The 15,008-nt window shown below is 44.4% G+C and overlaps 1 protein-coding gene across 2 annotated transcripts in view; it reads right to left on the reverse strand.

Annotated features, from left to right (window-relative positions):
- Window positions 1–1,458: 1,458 nt before the first annotated feature.
- LOC129824925 (palmitoyltransferase ZDHHC14-like) overlaps window positions 1,459–15,008 on the reverse strand; it is a 45,712-nt gene continuing 32,162 nt past the window's right edge. The window contains exons 3-9 of one of the 2 annotated variants that reach the window (XM_055884496.1): window positions 13,444–13,602; window positions 12,929–13,066; window positions 9,640–9,688; window positions 8,105–8,207; window positions 7,621–7,730; window positions 4,684–4,786; window positions 1,459–2,927 (exon numbers count right to left, since the gene is read on the reverse strand). In XM_055884496.1, the coding sequence (XP_055740471.1) occupies window positions 2,550–2,927; window positions 4,684–4,786; window positions 7,621–7,730; window positions 8,105–8,207; window positions 9,640–9,688; window positions 12,929–13,066; window positions 13,444–13,602 (1,040 nt within the window). In that variant the 3' untranslated portion in view covers window positions 1,459–2,549. Of the gene's footprint in view, window positions 2,973–4,683; window positions 4,787–7,620; window positions 7,731–8,104; window positions 8,208–9,639; window positions 9,689–12,928; window positions 13,067–13,443; window positions 13,603–15,008 lie in introns of both variants that reach the window. The other variant, XM_055884495.1, reaches the window with a different exon arrangement.

A 15,008-nucleotide genomic window follows, 5' to 3' on the forward strand; every position in this document is an offset into this window, starting at 1 on the left:
TTCCGTCTGCAAAGGGTATTCACTGAAAAGGGTAATGGGTATTGTGTTGCATTTCTGCCAAGTGATTGCGCACCTGGTGAAGGACTTGCACACTCTTGACCACCCAGTGAATGACCTGTTCCCTCCAAAAAGTGGTAAATGTACCACCAGGCTCCTGAGAAACAGCCATGAACTGTCCTGTATAACTGTCCTGTATAACTGCCCGTATGATCCGCCTGTGAAACACCACTGTACCCACTGCTATCAGACTGTATAATAACTCTAGCTCTTAAATGGCTTTCCTTAAAATTCTCTTTTTAACAATCACACTTTAACATTTTCAATTTCCATCATGAAAAATGTCCTTTAATGTTTCAAGTGTCCTGTATTCTATTCATGTGACGTGTTATGTGTTATGTGTTTTAAATGAGTGTTTTGCCATTCTTAGTAATGTCAATTCTGCATTTGATCTGTGAGCAAGAATAAATGGAAACTTAACCTATCCTTTATTGATTGTGCGTTGTGTATTCTCTTTGACTACAGACTGAGTGCCAGTCTGTTTGTGCTATCATGCCAACTGCTTAGCACCGTTTGTCTTGACAATGAGCAATGGCAAGAGCACCAACAGATTTGGGACCAAGCTACAGTGCTTTCAGTTCAGATGATAAGTCTGAGGGCAAATTAATTTCAGTCCTCAGTGTATCCACTAGAGAGCAGTATATAGCCTCTATCAGCCCTAAAATAGCATTCACATCATTATCTCACTAACCATCCAGCCGGCATCTGATCCCTCACAGCTGGATTTGCCATGTAGACCTACCAGGACCTACACAATGTAAATAAGATATCAGTCACTGCCGTCAGCTGACTCAGGGCCGGCTGAGGGCATAAGTGATATAAGCGGTCGCCAGGGGAATCGCGGGAAATGACTTTAAAACTGCTAAAATATTTCTCCACACCATGGCAACATGAGTAGAATTGCAGGAAATATACTTTAAAACTAAAAACTCTGGTGGTCTCCCAACCAATTCTTACTTTGGTCCCCGAAAAGGCTAGGGCCGGCCTTGAACTGGCCTGCAAGCATTCAGTCATACACTTGTGAGAGAGCATGATACATAATCATACACTTGGTAGCATGGTACAGAAGAAGCTGTTGGAAAGGCATTGTCTACTCCAAATCAGTTTTGGTCAACAGATTACAGTTGCAAAATGCCAGTTACTTTCCCTAAATTCCCAGGTTTTCCTGAAATCCTGGTTGGAGGTATCCGGATTTCCTGCATATTCCTCCTGATTCTGGTAATCTTCCGACTGTGACGTCTGGAAAACCAGGGAATTTTGTCAAAATTTGTACCAGATTTAGCTAGCAGCTAATTTCCGTCTGCAAAGGGTATTCACTGAAAAGGGTATTGGGTATTGTGTTGCCCTTCTGCCAAGTGACTGCACACCGGCTGGTTGAATAAATAAATCCACTCTCGTACATAAAAATATGTGAATTTATTAATTATCCACAGGCATTAATGTATAAAGCTGGAAGTCAATGAGAATTTCTTGGCACAGTCATCATATTACATATTATCTACATCCCAAATGGCAACCTATTCCCTATATAGTGCACTACTTTTGCCAGAGCCCTATAGGTCTTGGTCAAAAGTAGTGCACTATTGGCATCACATTTGAACAAAACAAAAATGTAATGCGACTAGCGTCACACAGACACCAGGACTGACTAATGAACACCACCGATTACCACGTACAGTGTTGACACAATCTCAAACAGGAAGTGACATCACCTGTGGCCAGGGCTAACACTTATTGGCTGTGTCCATTACTACTGTATAAAAGAGTGTCACCACTCAGGACACACAACACACATGGAAAACTATAAACAAGTCCTGTATTTAGTCCGGATTCATGTCTTTCCAGCTAATCAACAGTCCTGAAGAACCAGGGAAGTATCACGCTGTGTGTGTCCTCGGATGTCAGCAAACCAAAATGGCAACTGCCTAGGTAGGTTTTAGCTGAGAGAGAGAAGAGAGATTCAGTCTCATTTTCGGACAATGACACAGCCTCGTCTAGGTAGGTGATTTCCTCTACGTGTCATTGGAGAATAAAGCACCAGTCATGAACATTTGGCAGAAGGCTGAACCTGCATCCAGGCCTGGTAGACACCTGGTAGAGCACCAGCTATACTACTGTGAAGAGGAAGTGGGAGTCAGAAGTGTGACTTTGGTCCTGGTCGGGTGCAGTGGAGACTGAGGGTCTGTCTGTTTGGCACTAGAATAGCTTAACTCAACAGGTGGGGGCGCAAATCTGGGTGGGATGGAGGGAGGGCTCGGGTGGAATGTTAGGGGAAATATGGCTTTGGTCCTGAGTGTGGCGGGAGGGAGAGATAGAGAGGGGAGAAGCTACGTCCCAAATGGCAACCTATTCCCTATATAGTGCACTACTTTTTACCAGCGTTCATGGGCTCTGATCAAAAGTAGTGCATTACATAGGGAATAGGGTGCCATTTGGCACGCTTACAGAGTCTGGGTAGTGGTTCCAGGGGGAAATAGCAGTGGGGCCCAGTCTCAGACAGAGCTGAGTTTGACCAGGCCCCTGACAGAGTCCTCGTGCAGAGAGTCCTGGCTGGCAGGGTCGTAGAGCTGGGCCGGGTAGATGTGTCCCCCGTGGGTCATGTGGGCAGCGCAGGGCAAAGTCAGAGGCATAGGGCCAGAGGGCGAGGGAGTCTCCTCAGGGCTGGCAAAGTGGTGGTGGTGGCAGTGGGTGTCTGGGTCCCTCAGAGTCAACATGTCCCCTGTACAGCTCAGCCCGGGCATGGAGGGCAGGGAGGGCTGGCTGGGGACCAGGGAGGCACAGGGGACCACCAAGGAACTCTTCCCAGGGAAAGGGGGTCCCCCTCCACCAATCATGACGGGGTTGCTATGGAGCAGGGGGGTGGCGGCAGCCTGCAAAACGAATTTGGTGCTCTGAATGCAGTGCTCTTGGTCACACTGAGGAGACAGGGAAAGTGAAATGGAGAGATAGATGAAGATGAGAGAAGGGGGAAAAGAAACGGTAGGAGAATTATATGTTTTTGATGAGAGACAGGAAATGAAGGAAGGAAATTATAGGGGGAGTGGAAATACACACAAATAAAAAGGTTAACAGACAAAGCAGAAAGAGGAGGAAAGAAGAAAGACAACGTGAAGTTAACAAGTCTTACATAAAACATGCAATGACTACAGATACATTAGCATGTCAAATCAACTCAACACCTCATTAAACTCACTACTTCAACTCAAACAACTCGACACATTTTGAGATTGCCCAAAATTGATTATTTTAGTAAAAAATGTTTGAACATTTTCATAATCTCTCCACGGGCGTATGGCCAAAGTTACTTGTTCTCACAGCTGCCAGCTTCAAACAAGGCTGTATGCAAATGAGGAACCATCCAGAAGACTATGATTATTCTGCTTGAGATATAAAACACCTATTTGAAAAGCAATGCAGGGAGAGGATCCACCGACGTTTGGGGAATTATATTCAGCATTATTAAGCAGAGTACCGGTGATTTAAAACATGGATATATTCAGAGTGAGGGTGATAGGAGTTCCTCATCCATCACACTTAAAAGCAGAGTGAGAAGTGAGAAGCTACACCCCGTTGAATTAATGAATACAAAACACATGAGCTGTGTTCATTTACTATTAAATACTGCTCTCTGGATCAGAGGGTGAAGCCCACGGCGGCCACCGGCAGAGAGCGAGCAAGAAAGAGAGAGAGAGAAGTAAAAGCGCGCGCGCGCGAGAGAGAGAAGGATAGAGGCAGAAAGAGAAAGAAAGAAGTTCAGAGCCCAATAATGACATGGATATAGACAGATTACTGCTCTCTGTTGGCCTGTAATAACATCAAAGCCTGGTTCAATTTGTCCTTTGTAAGCGAGAGGCCTTGAGTGAGTTACTGACATGCAGTATTAAACATCTACAGGATCGGTGGGTCCCCCGCGGGACGGCCGAGCTAACGTAGGCTAATGTGATTAGCATGAGATTGTAAGTAACAAGAACATTTCCCAGGACATAGACACATCTCATATGGGCAGAAAGCTTAAATTCTTGTTAATCTAACTGCACTGTGCAATTTACAATGGCGATTCCAGTGAAAGACTACCATGCTATTGTTTGCCATGCTATTGTTTGAGGAGAGTGCACAGTTATGAACTTGAAAATGTATTAATAAACCAATTAGGCACGTTTGGGCAGTCTTGATACAACATTTGGAATAGAAATGCAATGGTTCATTGGATCAGTCGAAAACTTTGCACATACACTGCTAGTGGCCGAAATCTAAATGGCACCTGACTAGAATAATACATTATGGCCTTTCTCTTGCATTTCAAAGATGGCACACAAAAAAATACAAAAAAACGCATCGTTTTTTTCTTTGTATTATCTTTTACCAGATCTAATGTGTTATATTCTTCTACATTAATTTAACATTTCCACAAACTTCACATGTTTCCTATCAAATGGTATCAATAATATGCATATCCTTGCTTCAGGTCCAGAACTACAGGCAGTTAGATTTGGGTATGTCATTTCAGGCGAAAAATGTATTTCAAAGCGTTTCTCAGTAGATATAAATACTGAAGTGCCAACTCAGTCCTGTCAAACACTAAACATCTCTTTACAGAATGCATAAAGAACCACACACACAACCTACCATGTGAGTGTGAAGCTGGGTGGAGGCGTACATGCTGCTTCCATTGGAGTGTGACACAGGCTGGGGTGTGTCTGACTGGATGAAGCCTCTTCTGTCAATAAGACTAGGAAGAGAAGACAGGGGACATGAGGTCTTGAAGTGTGTGTGTGTCGGCAAGAGCATGTGTGAGTTTGTTTGGGTGTGCGTGTGCCCGCAAAAATGGCTGTGTGTCTGTTTGAGCGTGTGTGAGAAGCCTCCAGGCCCCATCCCGCCATGCATACCCACACACAGAGCAGACTGCAGCCACCTGTTTCCAGATGGAGAACCATTCCCAACACATTCCCTTGAGGTAACGGCAAACGGGTTAATGATGTGTGAAATTCCCAGAGGATCCAACCCAATGTACAGGTAAATGCCAAAATAAAAGAAACATGAGCATGAAGTGTCGTAATAGGGCATTGGGCCACCACGAGCCAGAACAGCTTCAATGCACCTTGGCACAGATTCTGGTACTCTATTGAAGGGATGCGACACCATTCTTCCATGAGAAATTTAATAATTTGGTGCTTTGTTGATGGTGGTGGAAAACACTGTCTCAGACGCCACCCCAGAATCTCCCACAAGTCTTTAATTTAGTTGAGATCTGGTGACAGATGGCCATGACATTTGGTTTACATCGTTTTCATCCTAATCAGACCATTCAGTGGCACTCGTGCCCTGTGGATGAGGGCATTGTCATCCTATAGGGGCATAGCCATGGTAGCCAAAATAATGGCTTGCCTAGCATTATGGCTTGACCCTAAGCATGATGGGATGTTAATCGATTAATTACTGGCTGGACGACATTATCTCCTCTAGCCAGGCCATTTACGCTAAACGTCATGACCAGCGATATGCTTTGAGGACGCTAACAATGGACGCGTTCCAAATGGCACCCTATTTCCTATACAGCGCACTACATAGGGAATAGGTTGCTGTTAGGGACGCAGACACTGTGCGGAGCTCATCCCCAATAACGTGTAAGACAAAGCTAGTTCAAGTTCCCTCGAAAGACGGCAGAGACAGAGTGTACAGTAATTATTCCTGCGTGCGCTGATGGATATCTTGATTGAAAGTGCTGCTTATTTAAAAACAGTGGGAGGCTGTGCGATTCTCATAAGTGGAGCTCCTTCTGTCGGTGCTGACTAATGCAGAACGGGAGAGGAGTGGAGGAGGGGAGAGGAGAAGGAGGGAGAGATTGAGAGCTGTATCTAAAATCCCTTATAACTACAGTCGTGACTGGTGAGCATCCTCAGTGCAGGGTGTGTGCTCATTAGTGCATTCCAGAGGTGGGACCAAGTTGCTATTATTAGAGTCACAAGCAAGTCTCAAGTCACAAGTCGAGTCCCAAGTAGAACGGGTCAAGACTTAAGTCAAGTCCAAGTTGTGCATTCCAAGAGCAAGTCGAGTCAAGTTCTTTAAGTCAAGTCTCAAGTCAAGTAAAAATCTATACATGAAACGACTTGTTCAACTACAAATCTCTGTCTGTTTATTGAGGCTACCAGACAGCCCTTTTCATTATTTTGTCAACAACACATTTTGATTAGCCCATGTCATTTTAAAATAGGGACTTTGGTTATCCAATCGCGAAAGAGTCCTATCATACTAAATATACAAGTAGATTTACCAAATATACACGGACAACAGCCAAAAAGAAATAGCCTCTGTATCAGGCTTAAAGGAAAACTCCACCCAAAAATGATCTTTTGGTATTTGTTTCATTAGTCGATTGTTGACATAGTACCAAAATGTTTTGCATGTCAGCAATCAAGTGTTCAAGATATGTAACATTCAAAATACATAAATCATCCCCGTATGATGCATTTTCCATCATACGTGGATGATTTGTGTTTTTGGGTGGATTTTTCCTTGGACCTGTCCTATCTGAATTGACACAGGTAGAGGGCAAGACTGCACAGCCTCCCCTTGAGAAACCACATCGAATCTGTCTAACAGGAGCTCAAACAGGTAGGCCTGCATAATATAAGCACTTGGCCCCCCCGGACCACACAATTACCCAATTGGCAATTCCAACCAATCAGCTGGTTCTACAATGTAAAAGACCATTTCCACATCCATTGTTACATTGGTACATTCGTCTTAATCAAGACTTAATGATTATTACTGACATTTAAACACCATGCATACATGGAACAATCATTTTCTCTTATGGAGCGCAGGCCATGTACCCTATTTCTATTTGCACTATTTCTATGTGCACTATTTCTATGTGCACTTCTAATGGCACAGACACACGGAACTTCCGACATAACTTTAGAGCTATTTTTACCTTTCAAAAGACCAGCAGACCTATGCTAGAAATGGTTGCCCCATTGCTGGTGAGCTTGCAAATGAAATGGTTAATAATCACCAAACAATTTTTGGAGTTGCATATTTATTTATTATGGCAATCCTCTCTCCCTACAATTTGATGTTTGCGCTGCACCCGAACCTATAGCTGTACAGCAAATAAGCAATCCGTTTGCAAGCTCACTCGACCTGTGTTGATTGACAGTTTGCTTGTCGAATCAGAGGGCGTTTTACTAGCCAAGGGCGATGCTGCGGCTACTGTCTCTGACTGCATGTAAAGTAATCCACGTAGACTCTGTGCTCAAAACCTGGCGAGATCATTTAAAGTCATCAGTCTCAAGTCAAAGTCCAAGTCAAGCCTCAAGTTATTTTATTCTCTAGAAAGTCGAGTTTCAAGTCATCCATTTTGTGACTCGAGTCCAAGTCATGTGACTCGAGTCCACAACTCTTGTGCACACCATAGCAAAAACGTTTTGCAATGGAAAACAAAAGGCTGAGTTCAACATTTGACACGTTTCAGCAAGTACCTCCCTGTTTCAAAACTTTTTCTCCCAACTGAACACGAACCCAGCCTTGCTGTTAGCTTGGCCCTGGCAGAGAACAACTCACCTGGGTGGAAGAGGACCACAGAGGGCAGCACAGCAGTTGGTCAGGATGTTCCCGTAGCTGTAGGGATTGTAGTTGTCCTTCGCCCGTTTGTTCGACCACGAGCCTTTAATCTGGAGAGGGAACACGACCAATCAGTGCAAAGGAAGGAGAACACTGCAGCTACCTCGTTCTCCAACCGAGGCTAATGAATTGAGGAGAAAACTGAAAAAGTGAAGAGAAATCAGTCAGACCAGAGGAGACAGTTAAGAAGGATTAGGGAGGATTCTGGAGTGTTCAATCTACCAGAACCTCAGCAGAGTAAGTGAAAACAATCATGCCAGCGACTTTTTACATGGAAGCCCAAATATGAAATGACCCTTAATGCAAGACAGAATTGTTATCAGCAGTCAAAGTCAAAGACTGATAGAGGGGGAAGAGATGTGGTGTGTGTGTGTTTTTCTTTGTGTGTACGTACATCTGTGTGCTTGTTTGTGTTCGTACTCACATCCTCATTGGTGGTCTGATTGGAGCTGATCAGGTAGGTGTGGAAGCCCGACAGACCCACAATGGACCACACCGAGAAGAAACACACCAGCACCTCCAGCACAGTGAGACAAACAGTCAAGGAAGAGAGACCACCATCACCATAACAACCTATGCGTTGTCGTGGCAACGCAAAACCGCATGCATGCCCAGTCAAAGCTCTTCTCTGTCCTAGCACCCTAGTGGTGGAGCAAGATTCCCCCTGAAACTAGGACAGCAGAGTCCCTGTCCATCTTATAAAAACTTCTGAAACCCTACCTCTTCCAAGAGTATCTTAAATAATCCCACAGCGCCACCCCTCAGACCCCTTCCTCACACCTCTCCCCAAAATAAATAAATAAAATCATTTCGTGAACTAACACTCACACTTTTTCCCCCATACCAGCTCTGACTTTTCTGATAGTTACTTTGAGAAAATGTTTTATTACTATGACTGTGATATGTGGTTGTCCCACCTACGTAGCTATATCAAGATGAATGCACTAACTGTAAGTCGCTTTGGGTAAGAGCTAAATGAATCAAATGTAAATATAAAATGCGTGCATCAATCAATTAGACCAAGTTGACATGAACAGCATCTAAATGTGGGTGAGAGATGGAGAGAGCTCTTGCACTTGACCGTGCTAATGCACGGAGTTGGACATAGTGGCACGGACTACCAGAATATTGTGTTGGGGCCATTGATTTCCTCGGCAATTCTCTAAACATGTGGTACGGCTACATGTCCTCTATAATGTCCCGAATGACTCCAGGCAAAGTGGATACATACCAGCCAATCGACTAACATACACGGTCAATGCATACAAACACATCTAACCCAACGCACGTGCCACACACAAGGCACGTCAATGACTCGCTCTCCCTATCATTTATTTAGTGTATTTCAGCCATCTGATTGTGTGCGTGTCAGATCCATTGCCTTTCTGCAGGCTGACTGGGGGCCTGCCTCTCTGTCTGTGTCTGTGTGTGTGTGTGTGTGTGTGTGTGTCTGTGTGTGTGTGTGTGTGTGTGTGTGTGTGTGTGTGTGTGTGTGTGTGTGTGTGTGTGATCAAGGCCCAAATGATGCGTGACAGGTGCATGATTCTCAGAAAAGCAGCGGGGTGGCTGGATGGGGACTAATGGAAACAGAGGCAGTGCATCTGGCTGCTCCCTAATGGAAATGAAATGCCGGCATCTAGCACTCCCCTCAAATCAAACCAAATCCTGCACTACAATTTACAGTGCAGAATTTACCCTCTCAAATGGTGTTTATTGCTTCTGAGTGTGTGTTAGTGGGTGTGTGAAAGTGAGTGTGTGTGAGTGATAACCTCGAGATGACTCCCACAGTTGGGAAGAGGGAGATAAGGGCAGTGTTATCTGCCATTCAGAGATCATGCTAATGATGTTCTCTGCTATCTCCTTCCACTTGAAGGGCGAGTATATAAACATAAATAAAGAAGTCCAACATCTAACTGTGCACACATACACATACACACTCTCCCCCAGTAAAAAAGATATCTGGCAGGGCTGTCTTTGAGTGCGCTGAGGAAGCCTGCCCGGTTGGATCCTGCGGAGAGCAGAGAGAGCAGAGAAACGACGGGGGTTTGTTACGTAAAGGAGGGGAACATCCAAAGGTCCGCTGAGCACCACGATGATGAGCTAGTCAGTACATACACAGCATTACTTCCCACTGAATTAGAGTTTCTCAGTCCCGGTGACGGAATATCTCAGAGCTGCTTCACAGCACCCAGAGTAGGACAAGAAGCTGTATGCTCCGAAGGAGATTATTCTGCCTCCGACTCAAACGCCTGTCAATGTCTGTACTTCTCATGTCTGGAAAAAAACATGTCTACGTACAGTTGAAGTCGGAAGTTTACATGCACCTTAGCCAAATACATTTAAACTTAGTTTTTCACAATTCCTGACATTTAATCCTAGTAAAGATTCTCTGTCTTAGGTCAGTTTGGATCACCAAACTTATTTTAAGAATGTGAAAGGTCAGAATAATAGCAGAGATAATTATTTATTTCAACTTTTATTTCTTTCATCACATTCCCAGTGGGTCAGAAGTTTACATACACACAATTAGTATTTGGTAGCATTGCCTTTAAATTGTTTAACTTGGGTCAAACGTTTCGGGTAGCCTTCCACAAGCTTCCCACAATAAGTTTCGGTGAATTTTGGCCATTCCTCCTGACAGAGCTGGTGTAACTGAGTCAGGTTAGTAGGCATCCTTGCTCGCACATGCTTTTTCAGTTCTGCCCACACATTTTCTATGGGATTGAGGTCAGGGCTTTGTGATGGCCACTCCAATAGCTTGACTGTTGTCCTTAAGCCATTTGCCACAACTGGAAGTATTCTTGGGGGCATTGTCCATTTGGAAGACCCATTTGCGACCAAGCTTTAACTTCCTGACTGATGTCTTGAGATGTTGCTTCAATATATCCACATCATTTTCCTTTCCTCATGATGCCATCTATTTTGTGAAGTGCACCAGTCCCTCCTGCAGCAAAGCACCCCCACAACATGATGCTGCCACCCCCGTGCTTCACGTTTGGGATGGTGTTCTTCGGTTTGCAAGCCTCCCCCCTTTTCCTCCAAACATAACAATGGTCATTATGGCCAAACAGTTCTATTTTTATTTCATCAGACCAGAGGACATTTCTCCAAAAAGTATGATCTTTGTCCCCATGTACAGTTGCAAACCGTAGTCTGGCTTTTTTTATGGCGGTTTTGGAGCAGTGGCTTCTTCCTTGCTGAGCGGCCTTTCAGGTTATGTCGATATAGGACTTGTTTTACTGTGGATATAGATACTTTTATACCTGTTTCCTCCAGCATCTTCACAAGGTCCTTTTCTGTTGTTCTGGAATTGATTTGCACTTTTCGCACCAAGGTACGTTCATCTCTAGGAGACAGAATGCGTCTCCTTCCTGAGCGGTATGATGGCTGCCGTGGTCCCATGGTGTTTATACTTGCGTACTATTGTTTGTAATGATGAATGTGGTACCTTCAGGCATTGGGAAATTTCTCCCAAGGATGAACCAGACTTGTGGAGGTCTACCATTTTTGGCTGATCAGGTCTTGGCTGATTTCTTTTGATTTTCCCATGATGTCAAGCAAAGAGGCACTGTGTTTGAAGGTAGGCCTTGAAATACATCCACAGGTACACCTCCAATTGACTCAATTAATGTCAATTAGCCTATCAGAAGCTTCTAAAGCCATGACATCATTTTCTGGAATTTTCCAAGCTGTTTAAAGGCACAGTCAACTTAGTGTATGTAAACTTCTGACCCACTGGAATTGTGATAGAGTGAATTATAAGTGAAATAATCTGTCTGTAAACAATTGTTGGAAAAATTACTTGTGTCATGCACAAAGTAGATGTCCTCACCGACTTGCCAAAACTATAGTTTGTTAACAAGACATTTTTGGAGTGGTTAAAAAACAAGTTTTAATGACTCCAACTTAAGCGTATGTAAACTTCCGACTTCAACTGTAACTGATGCTAGTCACACTGACTGTACCAAAATAGGTTTAAGTCAGGCCTAAATGTGAAGGGTCAATAGGCTAAAATCGGTCAAGGATTTTCTACCAGGAACTCTAGTCTTGATCAAAACACCTCTACTGTGGTTCAGCAGGGAATATGTGCATCTCAAATGGCACCCTATCCTATAGTGCACTACTTTTAACCAGGGCCCATTTGGAATGCAGACAATCACTGACAGCTAATGGTTCAGAAGAAGCTCCCCAAACCCCATCTCTAGGCTACACACAGAAACACTAAAAATAAGAACTAACCAAAATCAATACCCACAACCCGTAAGACTGACGCTGTTAGTCACGGTAATCAATGGACCGAATGCTGATGACTGATACAGATTAAACCTAAATCCAATCGTTATCGCCTGTAGAAAAGCCATTTGTGGAAATGGCTAAGAAAGAAACAGGTAAGTAAAGCCAGGACATGTGTTCATTGCCTCTCTCTCTCTGCACAGTGGGTGGTGGTGGTCCCCAGACTGGGGTTGCACTGTGCAAACCCCTGGGGCCGTATGTATAAAACTCAGTGTATCTCAGAGTAGGAGTGCTGATTTAGGATCAGTTTATCCTTTTAGATGAGATTACATAGGGGGGGGGGACCTGATCCTGGGTCAGCACTCTTACTCTGAGAGGCTTGATACATACGACCCCTGGCCTGCTTCTGTTCTGCCTGATTGATCTGTGTGTACAGTAAAGCACCACGAACACCGCTCCCTCTCTCCCCCATAGAGAGAGAGACCAGCCGCGTCAGCAGCTTTCCTGACAGCCGGCCTCCACTGGCGCTGGGAAGCAGGGAGAGGGGGGGGGGGGGGGTAGTTTTCTGAAGAGGGGAAGAGGTAGAAGGGCGGAGGGGAAGTGGGAGGTGGTGCTGAGCGAGATGAAGTGCACTAGGAGGTAGTGCTGCTCAGGGCTAGCGGCCCTTTTGTTTATGGGTGGATACTGCTGACGGTGAAATACACCTGAAAACCTGGTTGTGGGTAACCGTCTGCTCAACCGCTGTGTATGGGGTAAGGATAATTAGAGTTACAATTAGAGAAGGCTAGGGGGGAAAAAAAACTTTGATAACGTGTGAGAGAAATACCAGTGTTATGCATTCACTCATCTTGTCATTGATGATATTTTCTGGATAACAATCCGTATGTTCTGGGCACCTGGGGGACATTGTTTGGGGAAAAACAGCGTTGTGTGTATTTCAGGGCATCACCGCTTTGTGTGTGTGTGTGTGTGTGTGTGTGTGTGTGTTTCAGTCTCTGGCGGGTATTATACTCACTCAGGATGACGTGTGTGATGACGAAGGCAAATATGAATACAGTGAGGAAGGAGAGGGAGAGGATGAAGAGGTAGAAGAAACGGTAGTTCCTCTTGCCCACACAGTTCCCCACCCAGGGACAGTGGTGATCAAAACGCTCTGCAGAGAGAGAGAGAGAGAGAGAGAGAGAGAGAGAGAGAGAGAGAGAGAGAGAGAGAGAGAGAGAGAGGAGAGAGGAGAGAGAGAGAGAGGAGAGGAGAGAGGATAGAGGAGAGAGAGAGAGAGAGAGAGAGAGAGAGAGAGAGAGAGAGAAAAGGTACGTTTAGACAAAGGGAAATAGAAAAGTGGTCGGACAGAGGGAAGGGAAAGAGTGGAATAGAGAAGTAAAGAAGAGAGAAGCAGATAGAAAAGGGAAATACAACAGTGGCAAGAGAAAGGGAGAGATGGGAGAGAGTAGGTGGTTTAAAAGTCATGCATATGGAGCAGCCATCGAGTCAGTTAGCTTCTCCTATTAGTTTCAGGACTACAGTACTCACCCACACAGTTGTCACACAGGCTGCAGTGCGAGGCCCGTGGGGGCCTGAAGATCTTGCAGGTGAAGCAGTACTTGAGCTTCACCGTCTGCCCGTTGATGACCACCTCTCTGGTCCTCGGGGGCGGCCTGTACCCTGGACCACTGGGGCCGTTAGCCGCATCTGAGGAGGACCAAACAAGAGCAAGTCAGATTTAGTTCACAAGGGAAGCATATTCCTTTGTTCTCCTATGGTGGATATTCAGTACAGCCTCAGAGCTGTATCTCATTCCTAAAGCACAGCCAGTCCGTTACGAGTTCCTGTATCCAAGGGGGAGTTTGGGCAAATTTCAGGCTCTGTTTTTATTTCCCTGTGATAAACAAAGCAAGTCACGCCATCACATTTCAGGGGCTTCTAAACAGCTTCTACCCCCAAGCCATAAGACTCCTGAACATCTAATCAAATGGCTACTCAGACTGTGCACCCCCCCCCCCCCCTTTTACGCTGATGCTACTCTCTGTTATTATCTATGCATAGTCACTTTAATAACTATACCTACATGTACATATTACCTCAATTACCTCGACTAACCGGTGCCCCTGCACATTGACTCTGCACCGTATGGTGGAAAATTGCAAGATTATGTTATAATACTTTTATTGCATCAAATGGTTGTTTTATGCAACAGAATAGAGGATTCTTATAACTATTGTGTGTGTGTGTTCTACTGAGGACGGGCCTCAGTAGATAACACTGACAGGAGATTTACGATGTCTTTTAGGTGATAAAACCTAAAGAGCAATCCAAAGCATGAGTTAATGATTCTGTTCTATACCGTACCAGGGAGAGATGGTTCCAGTTTAGAGTCGGAGGGCCAGACACTGGTCTCTACACAATGAAAACTGTTGACACAGCAGATACTGTCTGCTATGAATTACAGGTTGTCTTTCATACAAATCTTAACCTTGTGACCCATTCTATACATCTGTTGTTCATCATGTAGGTTGAAAGGGGTGTATATTGGCTATAAAATACCTTTGTACTTTGTCTCGGGGCTCTCAACGAATCATTTGAGCGTGAATCGTTGGCCAGCCAACATTATTGTAGAGGACTCAATCGATTCACTTTATATGTGTGCGTTGTATTGACCTGCTCCCTTATCAATAAGTGATTAAAGATTTAGTTGAGGTATAACTCTGACTTGTGTGATAAGTTTGTCTTTCCTCATTTGATAGTAAAGAAATTAACGACTATAACCGGTACATATAGCTTCGCTCCTGTTATTTTACTGCTAACTTTAATTATTTGTTACTTTAATATCTTATTTTTTTTTAGGTATTTAAAAAAAATTGCATTGTTGGTTAAGGGCTTGTAAGTAAGCATTTCACTGTAAGGTCTACACCTGTTGTATACGGCGCATGTGACAAATAGAATTGGATTCGATTGGATTTGATTACATAGGCTTTCGGAGCTTGATATATCAGTCAGCACATTTTACTGGCTTCCTCACTGATGCATTTTACAGCGCCGGGCCGCTGGGGCACGATGTTTACTTGGCATTACATTATTCATCTGTTCAGCAGGACCTA

Source organism: Salvelinus fontinalis, chromosome 27 (genome assembly GCF_029448725.1).
Source record: "Salvelinus fontinalis isolate EN_2023a chromosome 27, ASM2944872v1, whole genome shotgun sequence".
In the NCBI taxonomy this organism is placed as follows: Eukaryota; Metazoa; Chordata; class Actinopteri; order Salmoniformes; family Salmonidae; genus Salvelinus; species Salvelinus fontinalis.